Source organism: Bombina bombina, chromosome 3 (genome assembly GCF_027579735.1).
Source record: "Bombina bombina isolate aBomBom1 chromosome 3, aBomBom1.pri, whole genome shotgun sequence".
Taxonomy (NCBI): domain Eukaryota; kingdom Metazoa; phylum Chordata; class Amphibia; order Anura; family Bombinatoridae; genus Bombina; species Bombina bombina.
The window spans coordinates 494,252,466-494,278,642 of NC_069501.1; the positions used below are offsets into that span (position 1 = coordinate 494,252,466).

The 26,177-nt window shown below is 42.0% G+C and overlaps 1 protein-coding gene across 1 annotated transcript in view; it reads left to right on the top strand.

Annotated features, from left to right (window-relative positions):
• FANCE (FA complementation group E) overlaps positions 1-26,177 on the top strand; it is a 78,815-nt gene that overhangs the window by 33,582 nt on the left and 19,056 nt on the right. The window contains exons 8-10 of the mRNA XM_053706847.1: positions 15,676-15,751; positions 15,913-15,979; positions 19,106-19,231. Of these exons, the coding sequence (XP_053562822.1) occupies positions 15,676-15,751; positions 15,913-15,979; positions 19,106-19,231 (269 nt within the window). The remainder of the gene's footprint in view (positions 1-15,675; positions 15,752-15,912; positions 15,980-19,105; positions 19,232-26,177) is intronic.

A 26,177-nucleotide genomic window follows, 5' to 3' on the forward strand; every position in this document is an offset into this window, starting at 1 on the left:
GGTTTGCTTAAAAAGATGTTTGTTCAGCAAGGTTACCTTCTACAACCAATTTCATGCATTGTTCCTGTCACTACAGCCGCGTGTTTCTGGTTCGATGAGCTAGAAAAGGCGCTCAATAATAATTCTTCTTCTTATGAGGAGATTATGGACAGAATTCGTGCTCTCAAATTGGCTAATTCTTTCACCCTAGACGCCACTTTGCAATTGGCTAGGTTAGCGGCGAAAAATTCTGGTTTTGCTATTGTGGCGCGCAGAGCGCTTTGGTTAAAATCTTGGTCAGCGGATGCGTCTTCCAAGAACAAATTGCTTAACATTCCTTTCAAGGGGAAAACGCTGTTTGACCCTGACTTGAAAGAGATTATCTCTGATATCACTGGGGGCAAGGGCCACGCCCTTCCTCAGGATAGGTCTTTCAAGGCCAAAAATAAACCTAATTTTCGTCCCTTTCGCAGAAACGGACCAGCCCCAAGTGCTACGTCCTCTAAGCAAGAGGGTAATACTTCTCAAGCCAAGCCAGCCTGGAGACCAATGCAAGGCTGGAACAAAGGAAAGCAGGCCAAGAAACCTGCCACTGCTACCAAGACAGCATGAGATGTTGGCCCCCGATCCGGGACCGGATCTGGTGGGGGGCAGACTCTCTCTCTTCGCTCAGGCTTGGGCAAGAGATGTTCTGGATCCTTGGGCGCTAGAAATAGTCTCCCAAGGTTATCTTCTGGAATTCAAGGGGCTTCCCCCAAGGGGGAGGTTCCACAGGTCTCAATTGTCTTCAGACCACATAAAAAAACAGGCATTCTTACATTGTGTAGAAGACCTGTTAAAAATGGGAGTGATTCATCCTGTTCCATTGGGAGAACAAGGGATGGGGTTCTACTCCAATCTGTTCGTAGTTCCCAAAAAAAGAGGGAACATTCAGACCAATCTTAGATCTCAAGATCCTAAACAAGTTTCTCGAGGTTCCATCGTTCAAAATGGAAACCATTCGAACAATTCTTCCTTCCATCCAGGAAGGTCAATTCATGACCACGGTGGATTTAAAGGATGCGTATCTACATATTCCTATCCACAAGGAACATCATCGGTTCCTAAGGTTCGCATTCCTGGACAAGCATTACCAGTTTGTGGCACTTCCGTTCGGATTAGCCACTGCTCCAAGGATTTTCACAAAGGTACTAGGGTCCCTTCTAGCGGTGCTAAGACCAAGGGGCATTGCAGTAGTACCTTACTTGGACGACATTCTGATTCAAGCGTCGTCCCTTCCTCAAGCAAAGGCTCACACGGACATTGTCCTGGCCTTTCTCAGATCTCACGGATGGAAAGTGAACGTAGAAAAGAGTTCTCTATCTCCGTCAACAAGGGTTCCCTTCTTGGGAACAATAATAGACTCCTTAGAAATGAGGATTTTTCTGACAGAGGCCAGAAAATCAAAACTTCTAAACTCTGGTCAAATACTTCACTCTGTTCCTCTTCCTTCCATAGCGCAGTGCATGGAAGTAATAGGTTTGATGGTAGCGGCAATGGACATAGTTCCTTTTGCGCGCATTCATCTAAGACCATTACAACTGTGCATGCTCAGTCAGTGGAATGGGGACTATACAGACTTGTCTCCGACGATACAAGTAAATCAGAGGACCAGAGATTCACTCCGTTGGTGGCTGTCCCTGGACAACCTGTCACAGGGGATGAGCTTCCGCAGACCAGAGTGGGTCATTGTCACGACCGACGCCAGTCTGGTGGGCTGGGGCGCGGTCTGGGGACCCCTGAAAGCTCAGGGTCTTTGGTCTCGGGAAGAATCTCTTCTACCGATAAATATTCTGGAACTGAGAGCGATACTCAATGCTCTCAAGGCTTGGCCTCAGCTAGCAAAGGCCAAGTTCATACGGTTTCAATCAGACAACATGACGACTGTTGCGTACATCAACCATCAGGGGGGAACAAGGAGTTCCCTGGCGATGGAAGAAGTGACCAAAATCATTCAATGGGTGGAGACTCACTCCTGCCACTTGTCTGCAATCCACATCCCAGGAGTGGAAAATTGGGAAGCGGATTTTCTGAGTCGTCAGACATTTCATCCGGGGGAGTGGGAACTCCATCCGGAAATATTTGCCCAAATTACTCAATTGTGGGGCATTCCAGACATGGATCTGATGGCCTCTCGTCAGAACTTCAAGGTTCCTTGCTACGGGTCCAGATCCAGGGATCCCAAGGCGACTCTAGTAGATGCACTAGTAGCACCTTGGACCTTCAAACTAGCTTATGTATTCCCGCCGTTTCCTCTCATCCCCAGGCTGGTAGCCAGGATCAATCAGGAGAGGGCATCGGTGATCTTGATAGCTCCTGCGTGGCCACGCAGGACTTGGTATGCAGACCTGGTGAATATGTCATCGGCTCCACCATGGAAGCTTCCTTTGAGACGAGACCTTCTTGTTCAAGGTCCGTTCGAACATCCGAATCTGGTCTCACTCCAACTGACTGCTTGGAGATTGAACGCTTGATCTTATCAAAGCGAGGGTTCTCAGATTCTGTCATTGATACTCTTGTTCAGGCCAGAAAGCCTGTAACTAGAAAAATCTACCACAAAATATGGAAAAAATATATCTGTTGGTGTGAATCTAAAGGATTCCCTTGGGATAAGGTAAAAATTCCTAAGATTCTATCCTTTCTTCAAGAAGGTTTGGAGAAAGGATTATCTGCAAGTTCTTTGAAGGGACAGATTTCTGCCTTGTCTGTGTTACTTCACAAAAAGCTGGCAGCTGTGCCAGATGTTCAAGCCTTTGTTCAGGCTCTGGTTAGAATCAAGCCTGTTTACAAACCTTTGACTCCTCCTTGGAGTCTCAATTTAGTTCTTTCAGTTCTTCAGGGGGTTCCGTTTGAACCCTTACATTCCGTTGATATTAAGTTATTATCTTGGAAAGTTTTGTTTTTGGTTGCAATTTCTTCTGCTAGAAGAGTTTCAGAATTATCTGCTCTGCAGTGTTCTCCTCCTTATCTGGTGTTCCATGCAGATAAGGTGGTTTTACGTACTAAACCTGGTTTTCTTCCGAAAGTTGTTTCTAACAAAAACATTAACCAGGAGATAGTCGTGCCTTCTTTGTGTCCGAATCCAGTTTCAAAGAAGGAACGTTTGTTGCACAATTTGGATGTTGTTCGTGCTCTAAAATTCTATTTAGATGCTACAAAGGATTTTAGACAAACATCTTCCTTGTTTGTTGTTTATTCTGGTAAAAGGAGAGGTCAAAAAGCAACTTCTACCTCTCTCTCTTTTTGGATTAAAAGCATCATCAGATTGGCTTATGAGACTGCCGGACGGCAGCCTCCTGAAAGAATCACAGCTCATTCCACTAGGGCTGTGGCTTCCACATGGGCCTTCAAGAACGAGGCTTCTGTTGATCAGATATGTAAGGCAGCGACTTGGTCTTCACTGCACACTTTTACTAAATTTTACAAGTTTGATACTTTTGCTTCTTCTGAGGCTATTTTTGGGAGAAAGGTTTTGCAAGCCGTGGTGCCTTCCATTTAGGTGACCTGATTTGCTCCCTCCCTTCATCCGTGTCCTAAAGCTTTGGTATTGGTTCCCACAAGTAAGGATGACGCCGTGGACCGGACACACCTATGTTGGAGAAAACAGAATTTATGTTTACCTGATAAATTACTTTCTCCAACGGTGTGTCCGGTCCACGGCCCGCCCTGGTTTTTTAATCAGGTCTGATAATTTATTTTCTTTAACTACAGTCACCACGGTATCATATGGTTTCTCCTATGCAAATATTCCTCCTTTACGTCGGTCGAATGACTGGGGAAGGCGGAGCCTAGGAGGGATCATGTGACCAGCTTTGCTGGGCTCTTTGCCATTTCCTGTTGGGGAAGAGAATATCCCACAAGTAAGGATGACGCCGTGGACCGGACACACCGTTGGAGAAAGTAATTTATCAGGTAAACATAAATTCTGTTTTTATGGCAAATATAACGTTTTATGAGGGACTTTAAGGGGTCATTGTGGCTTGTTTAAGGGTTATTAACCCACATGGCTAGTTTGAGAAACACTCTGTTGTGTTTCTTTTCTCCAACATAGGTGTGTCCGGTCCACGGCGTCATCCTTACTTGTGGGATATTCTCTTCCCCAACAGGAAATGGCAAAGAGCCCAGCAAAGCTGGTCACATGATCCCTCCTAGGCTCCGCCTACCCCAGTCATTCTCTTTGCCGTTGTACAGGCAACATCTCCACGGAGATGGCTTAGAGTTTTTTAGTGTTTAACTGTAGTTTTTCATTATTCAATCAAGAGTTTGTTATTTTCAAATAGTGCTGGTACGTACTATTTACTCAGAAACAGAAAAGAGATGAAGAATTCTGTTTGTATGAGGAAAATGATTTTAGCAACCGTAACTAAAATCCATGGCTGTTCCACACAGGACTGTTGAGAGCAATTAACTTCAGTTGGGGGAACAGTTTGCAGTCTCTTGCTGCTTGAGGTATGACACATTCTAACAAGACGATGTAATGCTGGAAGCTGTCATTTTCCCTATGGGATCCGGTAAGCCATGTTTATTACGATTGTAAATAAGGGCTTCACAAGGGCTTATTTAAACTGTAGACTTTTTTTGGGCTAAATCGATTGATATTAACACTTATTTAGCCTTGAGGAATCATTTATTCTGGGTATTTTGATTTAATAATATCGGCAGGCACTGTTTTAGACACCTTATTCTTTAGGGGCTTTCCCAAAGCATAGGCAGAGTCTCATTTTCGCGCCGGTGTGGCGCACTTGTTTTTGAGAGGCATGGCATGCAGTCGCATGTGAGAGGAGCTCTGATACTTATAAAAGACTTCTGAAGGCGTCATTTGGTATCGTATTCCCCTTTGGGTTTGGTTGGGTCTCAGCAAAGCAGATACCAGGGACTGTAAAGGGGTTTAAAGCTTAAAACGGCTCCGGTTCCGTTATTGTAAGGGTTAAAGCTTCCAAAATTGGTGTGCAATATTTTCAAGGCTTTAAGACGCTGTGGTGAAAATTTGGTGAATTTTGAACAATTCCTTCATGTTTTTTCGCAATTGCAGTAATAAAGTGTGTTCAGTTTAAAATTTAAAGTGACAGTAACGGTTTTATTTTAAAACGTTTTTTGTACTTTCTGATCAAGTTTATGCCTGTTTAACATGTCTGAACTACCAGATAGACTGTGTTCTGAATGTGGGGAAGCCAGAATTCCTATTCATTTAAATAAATGTGATTTATGTGATAATGACAATGATGCCCAAGATGATTCCTCAAGTGAGGGGAGTAAGCATGGTACTGCATCATTCCCTCCTTCGTCTACACGAGTCTTGCCCACTCAGGAGGCCCCTAGTACATCTAGCGCGCCAATACTCCTTACTATGCAACAATTAACGGCTGTAATGGATAATTCTGTCAAAAACATTTTAGCCAAAATAAACCCTTGTCAGCGTAAGCGTGGCTGCTCTGTTTTAGTTACTGAAGAGCATGACGACGCTGATATTAATATCTCTGAAGGGCCCCTAACCCAATCTGAGGGGGCCAGGGAGGTTTTGTCTGAGGGAGAAATTACTGATTTAGGGAACATTTCTCAGCAGGCTGAATCTGATGTGATTACATTTAAATTTAAATTGGAACATCTCCGCATTTTGCTTAAGGAGGTATTATCCACTCTGGATGATTGTGAAAATTTAGTCATCCCAGAGAAACTATGTAAAATGGACAAGTTCCTAGAGGTGCCGGGGCTCCCAGAAGCTTTTCCTATACCCAAGCGGGTGGCGGACATTGTTAATAAAGAATGGGAAAGGCCCGGTATTCCTTTCGTCCCTCCCCCCATATTTAAAAAATTGTTTCCTATGGTCGACCCCAGAAAGGACTTATGGCAGTCAGTCCCCAAGGTCGAGGGAGCGGTTTCTACTTTAAACAAACGCACCACTATTCCCATAGAGGATAGTTGTGCTTTCAAAGATCCTATGGATAAAAAATTAGAAGGTTTGCTTAAAAAGATGTTTGTTCAGCAGGGTTACCTTCTACAACCCATTTCATGCATTGTCCCTGTCACTACAGCCGCATATTTCTGGTTTGATGAACTGCTTAAGGTGCTCGATAGTGACTCTCCTCCTTATGAGGAGATTATGGACAGAATCAATGCTCTCAAATTGGCTAATTCTTTCACTCTAGACGCCTCTTTGCAATTGGCTAAGTTAGCGGCTAAGAACTCTGGGTTTGCTATTGTGGCGCGCAGAGCGCTTTGGTTGAAATCTTGGTCGGCTGATGCGTCTTCCAAGAACAAGCTACTAAAACATTCCTTTCAAGGGGAAAACGCTGTTTGGTCCTGACTTGAAAGAGATTATCTCTGATATCACTGGGGGTAAGGGCCACGCCCTTCCTCAGGATCGGCCCTTCAAGGCAAAAAATAGACCTAATTTTCGTCCCTTTCGTAAAAACGGACCAGCCCAAGGTGCTACGTCCTCTAAGCAAGAGGGTAATACTTCTCAGGCCAAGCCAGCTTGGAGACCAATGCAAGGCTGGAACAAGGGAAAGCAGGCCAAGAAACCTGCCACTGCTACCAAGACAGCATGAAATATTGGCCCCCGATCCGGGACCGGATCTGGTGGGGGGCAGACTCTCTCTCTTCGCTCAGGCTTGGGCAAGAGATGTTCTGGATCCTTGGGCGCTAGAAATAGTCGCCCAGGGTTATCTTCTGGAATTCAAGGGACTTCCCCCAAGGGGGAGGTTCCACAAGTCGCAGTTGTCTTCAGACCACATAAAAAGACAGGCGTTCTTACATTGTGTAGAAGACCTGTTAAAAATGGGAGTGATTCATCCTGTTCCATTAAGAGAACAAGGGATGGGGTTCTACTCCAATCTGTTCATAGTTCCCAAAAAAGAGGGGACGTTCAGACCAATCCTAGATCTCAAGATCTTAAACAAATTTCTCAAGGTCCCATCGTTCAAGATGGAAACCATTCGAACTATCCTTCCTTCCATCCAGGAAGGTCAATTTATGACCACGGTGGATTTAAAGGATGCGTATCTACATATTCCTATCCACAAGGAACATCATCGGTTCCTAAGGTTTGCATTCCTGGACAAACATTACCAGTTCGTGGCGCTTCCTTTCGGATTAGCCACTGCTCCAAGGATTTTCACAAAGGTACTAGGGTCCCTTCTAGCGGTGCTAAGACCAAGGGGCATTGCAGTAGTACCTTACCTGGACGACATTCTGATTCAAGCGTCGTCCCTTCCTCAAGCAAAGGCTCACACGGACATTGTCCTGGCCTTTCTCAGATCTCACGGCTGGAAAGTGAACGTGGAAAAGAGTTCTCTATCCCCGTCAACAAGGGTTCCCTTCTTGGGAACAATTATAGACTCCTTAGAAATGAGGATCTTTCTAACAGAGGCCAGAAAAACAAAGCTTCTGGACTCTTGTCGGATACTTCATTCCGTTCCTCTTCCTTCCATAGCTCAGTGCATGGAAGTGATCGGGTTGATGGTGGCGGCGATGGACATAGTTCCTTTTGCGCGCATTCATCTAAGACCATTACAACTGTGCATGCTCAGTCAGTGGAATGGGGACTATACAGACTTGTCTCCGAAGATACAAGTAAATCAGAGGACCAGAGACTCACTCCGTTGGTGGCTGTCCCTGGACAATCTGTCTCAAGGGATGATGTTCCACAGACCAGAGTGGGCCATTGTCACGACCGACGCCAGTCTGATAGGCTGGGGCGCGGTCTGGGGATCCCTGAAAGCTCAGGGTCTTTGGTCTCGGGAAGAATCTCTTCTACCGATAAATATTTTGGAACTGAGAGCGATATTCAATGCGCTCCAGGCCTGGCCCCAGCTTGCGAGGACCAGGTTCATACGGTTTCAATCAGACAACATGACGACTGTTGCGTACATCAACCATCAGGGGGGAACAAGGAGTTCCCTAGCGATGGAAGAAGTAACCAAAATTATTCTTTGGGCGGAGTCTCACTCCTGCCACCTGTCTGCTATCCACATCCCAGGAGTGGAAAATTGGGAAGCGGATTTTCTGAGTCGTCAGACATTGCATCCGGGGGAGTGGGAACTCCATCCGGAAATCTTTGCCCAAGTCACTCACCTGTGGGACATTCCAGACATGGATCTGATGGCCTCTCGTCAGAACTTCAAAGTTCCTTGCTACGGGGCCAGATCCAGGGATCCCAAGGCGGCTCTAGTGGATGCACTAGTAGCACCTTGGACCTTCAAACTAGCTTATGTGTTCCCGCCATTTCCTCTCATCCCCAGGCTGATAGCCAGGATCAAGCAGGAGAGGGCGTCGGTGATCTTGATAGCTCCTGCGTGGCCACGCAGGACTTGGTATGCAGATCTGGTGAATATGTCATCGGCTCCACCTTGGAAGCTACCTTTGAGACGAGACCTTCTTGTTCAGGGTCCGTTCGAACATCCGAATCTGGTTTCACTCCAGCTGACTGCTTGGAGATTGAACGCTTGATTTTATCGAAGCGAGGATTCTCAGATTCTGTGATCGATACTCTTGTTCAGGCCAGAAAGCCTGTGACTAGAAAGATTTACCACAAAATTTGGAAAAAATATATCTGTTGGTGTGAATCTAAAGGATTCCCTTGGGACAAGGTTAAGATTCCTAGGATTCTATCCTTCCTTCAAGAAGGATTGGAAAAAGGATTATCTGCAAGTTCCCTGAAGGGACAGATTTCTGCCTTGTCGGTATTACTTCACAAAAAGCTGGCAGCTGTGCCAGATGTTCAAGCCTTTGTTCAGGCTCTGGTTAGAATCAAGCCTGTTTACAAACCTTTGACTCCTCCTTGGAGTCTCAATTTAGTTCTTTCAGTTCTTCAGGGGGTTCCGTTTGAACCCTTACATTCCGTTGATATTAAGTTATTATCTTGGAAAGTTTTGTTTTTAGTTGCGATTTCTTCTGCTAGAAGAGTCTCAGAATTATCTGCTCTGCAGTGTTCTCCTCCTTATCTGGTGTTCCATGCAGATAAGGTGGTTTTACGTACTAAACCTGGTTTTCTTCCAAAAGTTGTTTCTAACAAAAACATTAACCAGGAGATTATCGTACCTTCTCTGTGTCCAAAACCAGTTTCAAAGAAGGAACGTTTGTTGCACAATTTGGATGTTGTTCGCGCTCTAAAATTCTATTTAGATGCTACAAAGGATTTTAGACAAACATCTTCCTTGTTTGTTGTTTATTCAGGTAAAAGGAGAGGTCAAAAAGCAACTTCTACCTCTCTCTCTTTTTGGATTAAAAGCATCATCAGATTGGCTTACGAGACTGCCGGACGGCAGCCTCCCGAAAGAATCACAGCTCATTCCACTAGGGCTGTGGCTTCCACATGGGCCTTCAAGAACGAGGCTTCTGTTGATCAGATATGTAGGGCAGCGACTTGGTCTTCACTGCACACTTTTACCAAATTTTACAAGTTTGATACTTTTGCTTCTTCTGAGGCTATTTTTGGGAGAAAGGTTTTGCAAGCCGTGGTGCCTTCCATTTAGGTGACCTGATTTGCTCCCTCCCTTCATCCGTGTCCTAAAGCTTTGGTATTGGTTCCCACAAGTAAGGATGACGCCGTGGACCGGACACACCTATGTTGGAGAAAACAGAATTTATGTTTACCTGATAAATTTCTTTCTCCAACGGTGTGTCCGGTCCACGGCCCGCCCTGGTTTTTTTAATCAGGTCTGATATTTTATTTTCTTTAACTACAGTCACCACGGTACCATATGGTTTCTCCTATGCAAATATTCCTCCTTAACGTCGGTCGAATGACTGGGGTAGGCGGAGCCTAGGAGGGATCATGTGACCAGCTTTGCTGGGCTCTTTGCCATTTCCTGTTGGGGAAGAGAATATCCCACAAGTAAGGATGACGCCGTGGACCGGACACACCGTTGGAGAAAGAAATTTATCAGGTAAACATAAATTCTGTTTTAGGCCCCATAACATCGAGTGAGGTGGGAGGGGCCTATTTTCGCGCCTCAGTTGCACAGTTTCTTTTCCTCAGAGACATCCAGCTGCTTCTCCAGAGGTTCCTACTGTGTTTGAGGGCTTTAAAGAAGGTTTTTTCCCCACAAATCGTTCCTAAAGGGCAGGTAGGCGCCACAGCAGAGCTGTGGCAAGGTGCTGAACATTTTTTACCGGTTTTTGACGTTTTGTCAATCCGGTTTTTACATTAAGGGGTTAATTGTTTATTTGCATAGCTGTGCAAAGTTACTAAGGCTTTATGATGCTACTGTAAAAATTTTGTTGTTTACTGCTTTTTTACACTGTTTTGCAGAGTTTGTGCAGCTTTTTTTCTCTTAAAGGCACAGTACCGTTTTTTTCTAAGTGTTATTTGCTTTGATTAAAGTGTTCTCCAAGCTTGTTTAACATGTCTGACATCAAGGAAAATCCTTGTTCAATGTGTTTAGAAGCCATTGTGGAACCCCCTCTTAGAATGTATCCCACTTGCACTGATATGTCTATAAATTATAAAGAGCATATTTTAGCACTTAAAAATATTGCAATAGATGATTCTCAGACAGAAGGAAATGGGGGTTTGCCATCTAGCTCTCCCCAAGTGTCACAACCAGTAACGCCCGCACAAGTGACGCCAAGTACCTTTAGTGCGTTGAATTCATTTACTTTACAAGACATGGCCACAGTTATGAATACAACCCTCACAGAGGTTTTATCTAAACTACCTGGTTTACAAGGAAAGCGTGACAGCTCTGGTTTAAGAACAAATGCTGAGCCGTCTGACGCTTTAGTAGCCGTATCCGATATACCCTCACAATGTTCTGAAGTAGGGGTAAGGGATTTGTTATCTGAGGGAGAAATTTCCGATTCAGGAAAGACGCTCCCTCAGACAGATTCTGATATGACGGCCTTTAACCCTTTAAGGACACAGCTTTCAGTTTGCTCAATAGTTTTATGACGGAAAAATTCAGTCATATGTCCTTAAGAGGTTAAATTTAAGCTTGAACACCTCCGCTTATTGCTCAGGGAGGTATTAGCGACTCTAGATGATTGTGACCCTATAGTGGTCCCAGAGAAATTGTGTAAAATGGACAAATACTTAGAAGTTCCTGTTTACACTGATGTTTTTCCAGTCCCTAAGAGGATTGTGAATATTGTTACTAAGGAGTGGGATAGACCAGGTATTCCGTTCGCTCCCCCTCCTGTTTTTAAGAAAATGTTTCCCATATCTGACACCATACGGGACTCGTGGCAGACGGTCCCTAAGGTGGAGGGAGCTATTTCTACTCTTGCTAAGCGTACAACTATACCTATCGAAGACAGTTGTGCTTTCAAAGATCCAATTGATAAAAAATTAGAGGGTCTCCTGAAGAAAATTTTTGTTCATCAAGGTTTTCTTCTCCAACCTATTGCGTGCATTGTTCCTGTAACTACTGCAGCTGCTTTCTGGTTTGAGGCTCTAGAAGAGGCTCTTCAGATGGAGACTCCATTAGAGGATATTATGGATAGAATTAAGGCCCTTAAGTTGGCTAATTCTTTCATTACAGATGCCGCTTTCCAACTGGCTAAATTAGCGGCAAAGAATTCAGGTTTTGCCATTTTAGCACGCAGGGAGTTATGGCTTAAGTCCTGGTCTGCTGATGTGTCATCAAAATCTAAACTTTTGAACATCCCTTTCAAAGGAAAGACCCTATTCGGGCCTGAACTGAAAGAGATTATTTCAGACATTACTGGAGGGAAAGGCCATGCCCTCCCTCAGGATAAAACAAATAAAATGAGGACCAGACAAAATAATTTTCGTTGCTTTCGGAACTTCAAGGGTGGTCCCGCTTCAGCTTCCCCTGCTGCAAAGCAAGAGGGGAATTTTGCCCAATCTAAGTCAGTCTGGAGACCTAACCAGGCTTGGAACAAGGGTAAACAGGCCAAGAAGCCTGCAGCTGCCTCTAAGACAGCATGAAGGGGTAGCCCCAGATCCGGGACCGGATATAGTAGGGGGCAGACTCTCTCTCTTCGCTCAAGCTTGGGCAAGAGATGTTCACGATTCCTGGGCTTTAGAAATTGTGTCCCAGGGATATCTTCTGGACTTCAAAGACTTCCCCCCCAAAGGGGAGATTTCACATTTCTCAATTGTCTGCAAACCAGACAAAGAGAGAGGCGTTCTTACGCTGTGTAGAAGACCTACATACTATGGGAGTGATCCGCCCAGTTCCAAAAGAGGAACAAGGGCTATGTTTTTACTCAAACCTGTTTGTGGTTCCCAAAAAAGAGGGAACTTTCAGACTAATCTTGGATCTCAAAATTCTAACAAATTCCTCAGAGTACCATCATTCAAGATGGAGACTATTCGGACTATTCTACCGTTGATCCAGGAGGGTCAATATATGACTACCGTGGACTTAAAGGATGCGTATCTAGACATCCCTATTCACAGAGATCATCATCAATTCCTCAGATTAGCCTTTCTGGACAGGCATTATCAGTTCGTGGCCCTTCCCTTCGGGTTGACCACGGCTCCCAGAATTTTCACAAAAGTGCTAGGGTCCCTTTTGGCGGTGCTAAGGCAGCGGGGCATAGCAGTGGCGCCTTATCTAGATGACATCGTAATTCAGGCGTCGACTTTCCAACTATCCAAGTCTCACACGGAGATCTCACGGGTGGAAGGGGAACATAAAAAAGAGTTCTCTCTTCCCTCTCACAAGAGTTTCCTTCCAAGGGACTCTGATAGACTCGGTAGAAATTAAAATATTAAAAAAAATTAAAATATTTCTAACAGAGGTCACAAAATCAAAACTCTTAACCACTTGACGAGCTCTTCATTCCATTCCTCGGCCATCAGTGGCTCAGTGTATGGAGGTAATCGGACTCATGGTAGCGGCAATGGACATAGTTCCTTTTGCCTGCCTACACCTCAGACCACTGCAACTATGCATGCTCAAACAGTGGAATGGGGATTATTCAGATTTATCTCCTCAACTGCATCTGGACCAGGAGACCAGAGATTCTCTTCTCTGGTGGTTGTCTCAGGACCACCTGTCTCAGGGAATGTGTTTCCGCAGGCCAGAGTGGCTCATAGAAACGACAGATGCCAGCCTGCTAGGCTGGGGTGCAGTCTGGAACTCCCTGAAAGCACAGGGCTTATGGTCTCGGGAGGAAACTGTCCTCCCGATAAACATTCTAGAACTGAGAGCGATATTCAATGCGCTTCAGGCGTGGCCTCAGCTTGCTGCGGCCAAATTCATCAGATTTCAGTCGGACAACATCTCGACTATAGCTTATATCAATCATCAAGGAGGAACACGGAGTGCTCTAGCGATGATGGAGGTAACCAACATAATCCGATGGGCGGAGGATCACTCTTGCCATCTCTCAGCAATCCATATCCCAGGAGTAGAGAACTGGGAGGCGGATTTCCTAAGTCGTCAGACTTTTCATCCGGGGGAGTGGGAGCTCCATCCGGAGGTATTTGCCCAGCTGACTCAGCTATGGGGCACACCAGAATTGGATCTCATGGCGTCCCGTCAGAATGCCAAACTTCCTTGTTACGGGTCCAGGTCCCGGGATCCCCAGGCGGTACTGATAGATGCTCTAGCAGTGCCCTGGTCCTTCAATCTGGCCTATGTATTTCCACCGTTTCCTCTCCCACGTCTGGTTGCCAGAATCAAGCAGGAGAGAGCTTCGGTGATTCTGATAGCACCTGCGTGGTCACGCAGGACTTGGTATGCAGACCTAGTGGACATGTCATCTGTTCCACCGTGGACTCTGCCAATGAGGCAGGACCTTCTAATCCAAGGTCTATTCACGCATCCAAATCTAATTTCTCTGCGTCTGACTGCTTGGAGATTGAACGCCTGATTCTATCAAAGCGTGGTTTCTCTGAGTCAGTCATTGATACCCTGATTCAAGCTAGAAAGCCTGTCACCAGGAAGATCTATCATAAGATTTGGTGCAAATATATTTATTGGTGTGAATCCAAGGGTTACTCATGGAGTAAGATTAGGATTCCTAGAATATTGTCTTTTCTCCAAGAAGGATTGGAGAAGGGATTATCAACTAGTTCCTTAAAAGGACAAATATCTGCTTTGTCTATTCTTTTACACAAACGTCTGGCAGATGTCCCAGACGTTCAAGCGTTTAGTCAGGCCTTAGTCAGGATCAAGCCTGTATTTAAACCTGTTGCTCCGCCATGGAGCCTAAACTTAGTTCTTAAAGTTCTTCAAGGGGTTCCGTTTGAACCTATGCATTCCATAGATATTAAGCTTCTATCTTGGAAAGTTTTGTTTTTAGTAGCTATCTCTACGGCTCGAAGAGTTTCTGAGTTATCTGCTTTACAGTGTGACTCACCTTACCTTGTTTTCCATGCAGATAAGGTGGTTTTGCGTACCAAACTTGGATTCCTTCCTAAGGTTGTTTCTAATAGGAATATCAATCAGGAAATTGTTGTTCCTTCACTGTGTCCTAATCCTTCATCAAAGAAGGAACGTCTGTTGCACAATCTGGATGTGGTTCGTGCTTTAAAGTTCTACTTACAAGCAACTAAAGATTTTCGTCAAACATCTTCATTGTTTGTTGTTTATTCTGGTAAACGGAGAGGTCAAAAGGCCACGGCTACCTCTCTTTCCTTTTGGTTGAAAAGTATCATCCGTTTGGCTTATGAGACTGCTGGCCAGCAGCCTCCTGAAAGAATTACTGCTCATTCAGCGCTGCGGAATCTGTTGGCGCTCTACAAATACCTGATAATAATAATAATAATAATAATTCTACGAGAGTAGTGGCTTCCACATGGGCTTTTAAAAATGAGGCTTCTGTTGAACAGATTTGTAAGGCGGCGACTTGGTCTTCGCTTCATACTTTTTCCAAATTTTACAAATTCGCAACTTTTGCTTCTTCGGAGGCTATTTTTGGGAGAAAGGTTCTACAAGCAGTGGTGCTTTCCGTTTAAGGTCCCTGTCTTGTCCCTGCCTTCATCCGTGTCCTAAAGCTTTGGTATTGGTATCCCACAAGTATGGATGAATCAGTGGACTCGATACATCTTACAAGAGAAAACATAATTTATGCTTACCTGATAAATTTATTTCTCTTGTGATGTATCGAGTCCATGGCCCGCCCTGTTTATTAAGACAGGCAATATATTTTTATTTAAAAAACTTCAGTCACCACTGCACCCTATAGTTTCTCCTTTTTCTTCCTAGCCTTCGGTCGAATGACTGGAGGGTGGAGCTAAGGGAGGAGCTATATAGACAGCTCTGCTGTGGGTGCTCTCTTTGCCACTTCCTGTAGGGAAGGAGAATATCCCACAAGTATGGATGAATCTGTGGACTCGATACATCACAAGAAAAATAAATTTATCAGGTAAGCATAAATTATGTTTTTTTTTGAGGAACCATAGAGTACTGAGTGAGATCTTAGAAAATATTTCCAGAACAGATAGATTTAGACCAGGGGTCAGCAACATTGGGCTCCCAGATGTTTTGGATCTACATTTTCCATGATGCTCAGACAGCCTAAAGAGTGTCTCAGCATCATGGGAAATGTAGTTCTGAAACATTCGGGTTGCCCAAAGTTGCTGACCCCTGCTTTAGACCATTGGACCCTAAGTCCTTTTTTTGTTTGTTTTTTTGGCTGCTGGATATCAGTATCCATCTACTTAACATGTTTTTAATATCTTATCATCTGTGTTTAGATTGGTCCAACATTTTTACATTTGTCTGTGTATCTCTGTTTTAGGTTCAGCACATATTGATTTTCTATGTCGAATGGTTACAGAGTGTCTTCAGCCGGAACAGCTGTCTCTATTTTATGGGTACGCTTGTGTTATATTTCACAAATACGTTTTACTTTACAATGCACACTGAGGGTTAATGTTTGTATTTGATAATATAGTGCTGCTCACTACAAACTTGTGAGTCTTATAGAATAAATGGTCATATCTTTCCAGCCAATCAGAATAATATTTCATTGCAGACCTGTCCTAGAGGTGCCATTTTGCGAGGGTTCACTAAGTGTTCTACACACACTGTTAGAGAAACAGGTAAGAATGCAAATTCAATTCACAACGAAAATGTTAAAGGAACATTATATGCATATATATGTAGATCCGCACTCACTGGACTTTGAAAAAACAAAACATGGTTTATTGTTGTGACTTTTCGGAGATCAAACCGTCCCCTTCATCACGTCACAACAATAAACCACGTTTTGTTTTTTTCAAAGTCCAGTGAGTGTGGATCTACTTTATACTATAAATAACTATTGTTCCTGTCACCCTCGCCGTTTATATAGGAGGAGGTGAGAGTGCTTATCCCACAACTATATATATATATATATATATAAAAACAGCAATTAACCCCTTAATGACCACAGCACTTTTCCTTTTTCTGTCCGTTTGGGACCAAGGCTATTTTTAAATTTCTGCGGTGTTTGTGTTTAGCTGTAATTTTCCTCTTACTCATTTACTATACCCACACATATTATATACCAGTTTTCTCGCCATTAAATGGACTTTCTAAAGATACCATTATTTTCATCATATCTTATAATTTACTATAAAACAATTTATAAAATATGAGGAAAAATGGAAAAAAACCACACCTTTTCTAACTTTGACCCCCAAAATCTGTTACATATCTACAACCACCAAAAAACACCTATGCTAAATAGTTTCTAAATTTTGTCCTGAGTTTAGAAATACCCAATGTTTACATGTTCTTTGCTTTTTTTGCAAGTTATAGGGCTATAAATACAAGTAGCACTTTGCTATTTCCAAACCATTTTTTTAAAAAATTAGCGCTAGTTACATTAGAACACTAATATCTTTCAGGAATCCCTGAATAACCATTGACATGTATATATTTTTTTTAGTAGACATCCCAAAGTATTGATCTAGGCCAATTTTGGTATATTTCATGCCACCATTTCACTGCCAAATGCGATCAAATACAAAAAATTGTTCACTTTTTTCACAATTTTTTTCACAAACTTTCGGTTTCTCACTTAAATTATTTACAAACAGCTTGTGCAATTATGGCATAAATGGTTCTTTCATGATTTAGGTAGAACATACAATTTTAAACAACTTTCCAGTTTACATCTATTATCAAATTTGCTTCAATCTCTTGGTATCATTTGTTGAAGGAGCAGCAATGCACATGCTTAGTAGCAGCTGGTGACTCAAAAAGTGTAAATATAAAAAGACGGTGCACATTTTGTTAATGGAAGTAAATTGGGAAGTTATTTAAAATTGCTGCTCTTTCTGAATCATGAAAGTTTGATTTTGACTGTAGCGTCCCTTTTAAGGGTAAACCAATTTTGCAGTACGCTATCTCTTTGAACACAGTTATATTCAAGCACTAGTATGTTAATGAATTGCTTTAACACAATACAGCATTTTCTTTTTTTGCCCTTTTATGTTTGTTAGGATATATTAGCATTACCGACGCCATTTTATCTTTATGCATCCATTTTGTCTAGAATGGTTTATTATAACAGCTTATTATGTTACATTTCTCCTATTTATTATCCAGCTATACAATTTCTCCTATTTATTGTCCAGCTGCACAATAAACTAATGATCTTTATATTGATTTCAATATTGAATGGATACTATTGATCTAAATATGTGCTTTTATTGTTAATGAGAAACTGAAAGAAAATGTGTTTTCCTTTACCTTTTGAATTTAAATCTACTGGAGTGATTTGCTGCAAATCCAAAAGCTTTTTAATCCGATATATTTTTTTTTTATTTGTACGTTTCATCAATTTTTGAACAGTTGTAAATAAAAGCTTTATTTAAAAGGACATTAAACACCTCTTGCTTTTGTGTAAAAATTGTGCTTTGTCCTACAACCCCTAGAAAGCTAAACAGCAAAATCTGTAACCGGCAAATGCTGCAAATAAGATATCTGGTTTAAAAATCTTTGCAGAAGGTTAGGAATTTTGCTTTTAGGCCTGTTTAAGGAGCATGGGACAAGCACAATTTATACACAGAAACAATAGGTATTTAAAGTCCCTTTTAAAGGGACAGTTTATCCAAAAATGTTGTCCCCTATAATTTGTTCCCAATGATCCATTTTATCTGCTGGAGTGTATTAAATTGTTTACAAGTAGCTCATTTACCCTTATTTCGGCATTTGAAATAGCTGATTTAGCCTACGATATCCCCACCTATACTAAAATGTTTCTATACTTAAGTCTTGGTGTTAACTGCGCTAGATGTAGGCTTATTGCGATCATCTTGTTGTGCTTGTATTATAAGGTGAAAGTTGCACGCTAACCCTACGAGCGCAAGAAGTCAAACTGAGAATATCACATGTGTGTTAACGTATTCCCCCATAGAAGTCCAAAGAGCAAAAAAAGAGGGCGGGGTGGGAATCTAACACCCAAATTGCGCGCACACCTGATCCCATATTCTCAAGTGCGCTAACCCAACATGAAAATATGGATATTTCACATTCCAATGTTCTTCACATAGAAGAATATATCTGATGGTATTTTGGTAAAATATATTTATACTTATACATGATTATATATAGATATATACAGATATATATATATATAGGAATATCTATTTGGAAATACATAGAACATATTTCCCTATGTGCAGAACATAGGAATGTGACATATTTTTAGTAAATATATATTTAAAACCTTAATTAAATATAAATATATAAATATTGCATAAATATATATTTTTCATGTTTTGATCTACTTAATATTTGTCTATGTATGTTTACATATGTATTTAAATCTGTATATATGTCTGTTAATACATATATACACACATAAATACATATGTACACATATATAGACACACACACATATATATTTCCATATTTAGACATGTATATGTACGTATCTCAGTGTTAAAGCCCTTTGCCTGCTTTTTTTTTCTAACACCTGAGACTTCCTATCTTTGATCCCTTATATCTTTTATTAGATGTTTTTAATATGACTGTAACTATACTTTGTAATGTATTTTTTATCTGTTAATGCAATTTCTCATACATTTTATACTGGTAAAACTGGTAGCTGGTAAAATTAATTGGAAATACAATTTTACAGTATACTGTCCTTTTAATTAACAATTGATGTTCCCACATAAACTTTGATTTCACTACAGAGTAGACTGTTAACACTTTCCTCTTTTTCTCTGTCTTAGGCAATGCCATCTCGTTCAGAGTTTGAGCAATTGCTTGTTTGCCTATCTGACGCAGCAGAGAAATTCTCGAAATCTGTGATGTTTTCCAAATTGCTTTTGACCATCATGACTAGAAGCCAGAGTCTGGTGAGTAGTGGAATAAGAGGTGATGTACGTGAGTATGTGGGATTATAATGAGTGATTATTAAGAGCACCTATATGGAGTAATAGGTAAATTCTTTGGGAGCTCAATAGAAGCGGTTAAAGGGAATGTTATTATGAAGCAGTGGGGGATATAAGGAGTAGTAATTTAGATCATAAGAAGAAGTAAGTGAGCGCTAGGGGTTATAGAATATTAGAATATTATTCTATTGAGCAATATGAGTTAAAGGAACATTTAAAGGGACAGACAACACCATAATTTTTGTTGTTTAAAAATAAAGATAATCCCTTTATTACCCATTCCCCAGTTTTGCATAACTAACAATGTTATAGAAATACACTTTTTACCTCTATGATTACCTTGCATCTATTCAAACTGCCCCCTTATTTCAGTTCTTTTGACAGACTTGCATTTTAGCCAATCAGTGCTATCTCCAGGGTGACTTCACGTGCATGAGCTCAATGTTATCTATATGAAACACATGAACTAATGCCCTCTAGTGGTCAAAATGCATTTAGATTAGAGGCAGCCTTCAAGGTCTAAGAAATTAGCATATGAAACTCCTAGGTTTAGCTTTCAACTAAGAATACCAAGAGAACAAAGCAAAATTTGTGATAAAAGTAAATTGGAAAGTTGTTTAAAATTACATGCCTTATTTAAGTCATGAAAGTTTTTTTTGGACTTGACTGTCCCTTTAAATGAAAGTGAAACTCAAAATTTTTCTTTCTTGATTCAGATAGATCATAAAATTTTTAACAACTTTCCAATTTAATTCTATTACATAATTTGCGTGAGTCTCTTGGTATTTATTGTTGAAGGAGCAGTAGTGCACTACTGGGAGCTAGCTGAAAGCCAATAACAAGAGGCATATATGTGTAGCCACCAGTCAGCCATTTGTTGAAGCTCCTCCTCTTCATACTAAGTGCAGCCATCTTGGAGCACAAGTATTCTTACACCCTGTGACAGCAGCGGTGCATGTTCACAGATGAGTAACGTGAAGGGCTTTTTGACAGCTGCACATTGCACTTCAGTTTAGCTCATACAATAGAGAACGGAAGCTTTATATTTTTGCAGTTTTTTTAGACAGTTTAAAAGGTCTGTGACAAATATAAAAAGCCCTCTGGAATAGTATAAAGCAATGCAGCCACTTCAAACATGATCTAGCATGCTCTAAACTGAAGTGCATGACAAAGCTTTTTCAAAAAGACAAGAATTGCACTAATATGTGCACTGCTTCTGTCACAAGGTGCAATAATGCATGAGCTCCAAGGTGGCGGCGCACAGAGTGAAGGTGCAGCTATCACAAACCAGCACTTGTAACGGGTTAAAACAAAAGAATGGCTTTAAAGAGAGCTGCAGTTATACCCAGCAGTTTAATGTCCCTTTAAAATACCTTGCACTAATGTAATAACATTGTGTCTGTGCCAGACTCCCCAGAGAAGCCAAAAGTAAAATTCTGTAATCAAATTACACTGAAAATTATTACAAACAGCTTCAACCAGCTGCTTACTACACTGTGATTGTTTAGAGCAGTGAACTAACTCAGCCCTAATTAAATGTGGATTATTAAGGGAGATAGGATAAACATATCAAGTTATTCAAGCAAATAATTAGTAAATTAAATGCTTTTAAAACATTTATTTTCTATGCAGATCTTGTGGAAATCTGTACTTAAAGGTCATCATTTTATTTTTATTTGTATGCATATTTTATATCAACATAGTGTTGAATTGCAAAAATGTCTGCATACACAATAGTGTTTATACAATTTGAAGATAGATAGGGCTCCAGTGATAGCTTATCCTTAACGCTATTCAAAAATTTTGATGCGTTGGGAGTCATGAGATTAGGGCCATAGCACAGTTAAAGATACATTAACCCTATGGCTGCTAAGCCATTTCCCACCTGGGTGCTAAGCTGGTTTTGAGCTTTATTTTTTTTTATTTTATTTTTTTACTTTTTTAAATTATATTTATTTTTAACTTTTTTTTCCAGATCCCCAAGTTGGAAAGGTTAGGCGATCACCTTACTAACGGTGGGTCTTGGGGGTCTGTAGCTGCTTAGATGCCCGAGATACAGGCTTCTAAGCAGCATGCCCCATCTCCCTATACTTGTCCATTGTCAACTTTAAATAAAGTTGCGCAGTGATGTCACTGCTCCAAATGTGAAGCCCCGGCGATGCCTGTCACTATACAGGCCAGATCACCCGGTGGGAGTCAGTGGGAGCCCCCAGATTGCTCAGAGCCGTCGTCAGCACCTGACTAGGACAATTTGCAACGGCTCAGAGCCGTCATTAGCACTCAAATGGTTAAAGTCTTTTCTCTTGTTAAGTGTATCCAGTCCACGGATCATCCATTACTTGTGGGATATTCTCCTTCCCTACAGGAAGTTGCAAGAGGATCACCCACAGCAGAGCTGCTATATAGCTCCTCCCCTCACTGCCATATCCAGTCATTCTCTTGCAACTCTCAACTAAGATGGAGGTCGTAAGAGGACAATGGTGTTTTATACTTAGTTTATTTCTTCAATCAAAAGTTTGTTATTTTTAAATGGTACCGGAGTGTACTGTTTATCTCAGGCAGTATTTAGAAGAAGAATCTGCCTGCGTTTTCTATGATCTTAGCAGAAGTAACTAAGATCCTTTGCTGTTCTCACATATTCTGAGGAGTGAGGTAACTTCAGAGGGGGAATAGCGTGCAGGTTTTCCTGCAATAAGGTATGTGCAGTTAAAATATTTTTCTAGGGATGGAATTTGCTAGAAAATGCTGCTGATACCGAAGTAATGTAAGTAAAGCCTTAAATGCAGTGATAGCGACTGGTATCAGGCTTATTAATAGAGATACATACTCTTATAAAAGTGTATTTTAAAACGTTTGCTGGCATGTTTAATCGTTTTTTACATATGTTTGGTGATAAAACTTATTGCGGCCTAGTTTTTTCCACATGGCTGGCTTGAATTTTGCCTAGAAACAGTTCCCTGAGGCTTCCCACTGTTGTAATATGAGTGGGAGGGGCCTATCTTGGCGTTTTTTTTGCACAGCAAAAATTACAGACACAGACATCCAGCTTCTTCCTGCATGATCCAGGACTTCTCTGAAGGGCTCAAAAGGCTTCAAAAGTCGTATTGAGGGAGGTAAAAAGCCACAGTAGAGCTGTGGCAGTTGTTGTGACTGTTTAAAAAACGTTTTTGTCATTTGTTATTCCGTTTTTGGTATTAAGGGGTTAATCATCCATTTGCAAGTGGGTGCAATGCTCTGCTAACTTATTACATACACTGTAAAAATTTCGTTAGTGTAACTGCATTTTTTCACTGTTATTTCAAAATTTGGGAAAATTTGTGTTTCTTAAAGGCGCAGTAACGTTTTTTATATTGCTTGTAAACTTGTTTTAAAGTGTTTTCCAAGCTTGCTAGTCTCATTGCTAGTCTGTTTAAACATGTCTGACACAGAGGAACCTACTTGTTCATTATGTTTGAAAGCCATGGTGGAGCCCCATATTAGAATGTGTACTAAATGTATTGATTTCACCTTAAGCAGTAAAGATCAGTCTTTATCTATAAAATAATTATCACCAGAGGGTTCTGTCGAGGGGGACGTTATGCCGACTAACTCTCCCCACGTTTCAGACCCTTCGCCTCCCGCTCAGGGGACGCACGCTAATATGGCGCCAATTACATCAGGGACGCCCATAGCGATTACCTTGCAGGACATGGCTGCAATCATGAATAATACCCTGTCAGAGGTATTATCTAGATTGCCTGAATTAAGAGGCAAGCGCGATAGCTCTGGGGTTAGGAGAGATACAGAGCGCGCAAATGCTGTTAGAGCCATGTCTGATACTGCGTCACAGTATGCAGAACATGAGGACGGAGAGCTTCAGTCTGTGGGTGACATCTCTGACTCGGGGAAACCTGATTCAGAGATTTCTAATTTTAAATTTAAGCTTGAGAACCTCCGTGTATTGCTTGGGGAGGTATTAGCTGCTCTGAATGACTGTAACACAGTTGCAATTCCAGAGAAATTGTGTAGGCTGGATAGATACTATGCGGTGCCGGTGTGTACTGACGTTTTTCCTATACCTAAAAGGCTTACAGAAATTATTAGCAAGGAGTGGGATAGACCCGGTGTGCCCTTTTCCCCACCTCCTATATTTAGAAAAATGTTTCCAATAGACGCCACTACACGGGACTTATGGCAGACGGTCCCTAAGGTGGAGGGAGCAGTTTCTACTTTAGCAAAGCGTACCACTATCCCGGTTGAGGACAGTTGTGCTTTTTCAGATCCAATGGATAAAAAATTGGAGGGTTACCTTAAGAAAATGTTTATTCAACAAGGTTTTATTTTACAGCCCCTTGCATGCATTGCGCCTGTCACTGCTGCGGCGGCATTCTGGTTTGAGGCCCTGGAAGAGGCCATCCAGACAGCTCCATTGAATGAAATTATTGACAAGCTTAGAACGCTTAAGCTAGCTAACTCATTTGTTTCTGATGCCATTGTTCATTTGACTAAACTAACGGCTAAGAATTCCGGATTCGCCATCCAGGCGCGTAGGGCGCTATGGCTTAAATCCTGGTCAGCTGACGTGACTTCAAAGTCTATCAAAGTATAAAATGAGAGGGCGCTAAAAGCAAGAATAAATACCACACTTAATCTCTAAAAAATTATAGGTTTAATAAACATAATTATACATATATATAACAAGTAAAAATTACTAACATCAAAAAATTGAAGGGACGTCTCCCTATAAAAAATTAATCTTAAAAATACCACCAATATATTCCAAAAAAATGTTAAAATTTCATTTATCATCCGTTTGTATAAGGACAAAAGAGTATAGTCAAATCGATGTAGGCCACTGGTAATTGCAATAAAATTAATCCGCAAATGTTCAGGGACCAGCAGTTGGTAATGATCCAAAAAATGATTAACAATGTTGCATAACACTTTCAGTCACTTTGTGGCAGTTCTTAAATAGATAAGTGCCTAAAGTTTAAAAACAGTGTTCCACCTTTTATATGCAATTATCAAAGATACTTGTGTATATATTAAGAAGGGTGCTCCAGGGCGTCTTACCGTTCTCTTCTGTCGGCTAAAAGCAGGCCGCTCAGCTTTTGTGGTAAAGGTTCACCCGTGGTGATTAAGTGATGTTCAAGCTTCCAGGTAAAATCCCACTCAGGTTTAACCGTCTCACAGCAAGCCGCTCTGACCACACTGGTGGCGGTTTCCTCTCGGTGGTTGAGCACGGTTTGTAGCCGTAGTGGTCCGTGTCACTGGCTGGATCTGTACAGACTGAGGTTAACACCTTACTTTGTAACTGTTAGTAACAGCGGCTCCAGGACCAAATTGAAATTCTGGCAGCATGAAGTAACGAAGAATGTCAGTGAGTCCCGCACTTAGCGTGTATCACGCGCGGGGTAAAAAGACTAGGTACCTAGTGTCAGTTATTTGCTCTTAGCAGGATAAGCAACTCTCCTTCTACGCGTTTCACCCAGCTGTGGGCTTTCTCAAGATCTCAAGTGACTTCAAAGTCTAAATTACTCAACATTCCTTTCAAGGGGCAGACCTTATTCGAGCCTGGCTTGAAGGAGATTATTGCTGACATTACTGGAGGCAAGGGCCATACCCTTCCTCAGGACAGGGCCAAATCAAAGGCCAAACAGTCTAATTTTCGCGCCTTTCGAAATTTCAAGGCAGGAGCAGCATCAACTTCCTCCGCTTCAAAACAAGAGGGAACTGTTGCTCATTCCAGACAGGCCTGGAAACCTAACCAGTCCTGGAACAAGGGCAAGCAGGCCAGGAAGCCTGCTGCTGCCCCCAAGACAGCATGAAGGAACTGCCCCCTATCCGGAAACGGATCTAGTGGGGGCAGACTTTCTCTCTTCGCCCAGGCGTGGGTAAGAGATGTTCAGGATCCCTGGGCGTTGGAGATCATATCTCAGGGATATCTTCTGGACTTCAAAGCTTCTCCTCCACAAGGGAGATTTCATCTTTCAAGGTTATCATCAAACCAGATAAAGAAAGAGGCATTCCTAAGCTGTGTGCAAGACCTCCTAGTAATGGGAGTGATCCATCCAGTTCCGCGGACGGAACAAGGACAGGGATTTTATTCAAATCTGTTTGTGGTTCCCAAGAAAGAGGGAACCTTCAGACCAATCTTGGATCTAAAGATCTTAAACAAATTCCTCAGAGTTCCATCATTCAAAATGGAAACTATTCGAACCATCCTACCCATGATCCAAGAGGGTCAGTACATGACCACAGTGGACTTAAAGGATGCCTACCTTCACATACCGATTCACAAAGATCATCATCGGTTCCTAAGGTTTGCCTTTCTAGACAGGCATTACCAATTTGTAGCTCTTCCCTTCGGGTTGGCCACTGCCCCGAGAATTTTTACAAAGGTTCTGGGCTCACTTCTGGCGGTTCTAAGACCGCGAGGCATAGCGGTGGCTCCGTATCTAGACGACATCCTGATACAGGCATCAAGCTTTCAAATTGCCAAGTCTCATACAGAGAGAGTTCTGGCATTTCTGAGGTCGCATGGGTGGAAAGTGAACGTGGAAAAGAGTTCTCTATCACCACTCACAAGAGTCTCCTTCCTAGGGACTCTTATAGATTCTGTAGAGATGAAAATTTACCTGACGGAGTCCAGGTTATCAAAACTTCTAAATGCTTGCCGTGTCCTTCATTCCATTCCACGCCCGTCAGTGGCTCAGTGCATGGAAGTAATCGGCTTAATGGTAGCGGCAATGGACATAGTGCCATTTGCGCGCCTGCATCTCAGACCGCTGCAATTATGCATGCTAAGTCAGTGGAATGGGGATTACTCAGATTTGTCCCCTCTACTAAATCTGGATCAAGAGACCAGAGATTCTATTCTCTGGTGGCTTTCTCGGGTCCATCTGTCCAAGGGTATGACCTTTCGCAGGCC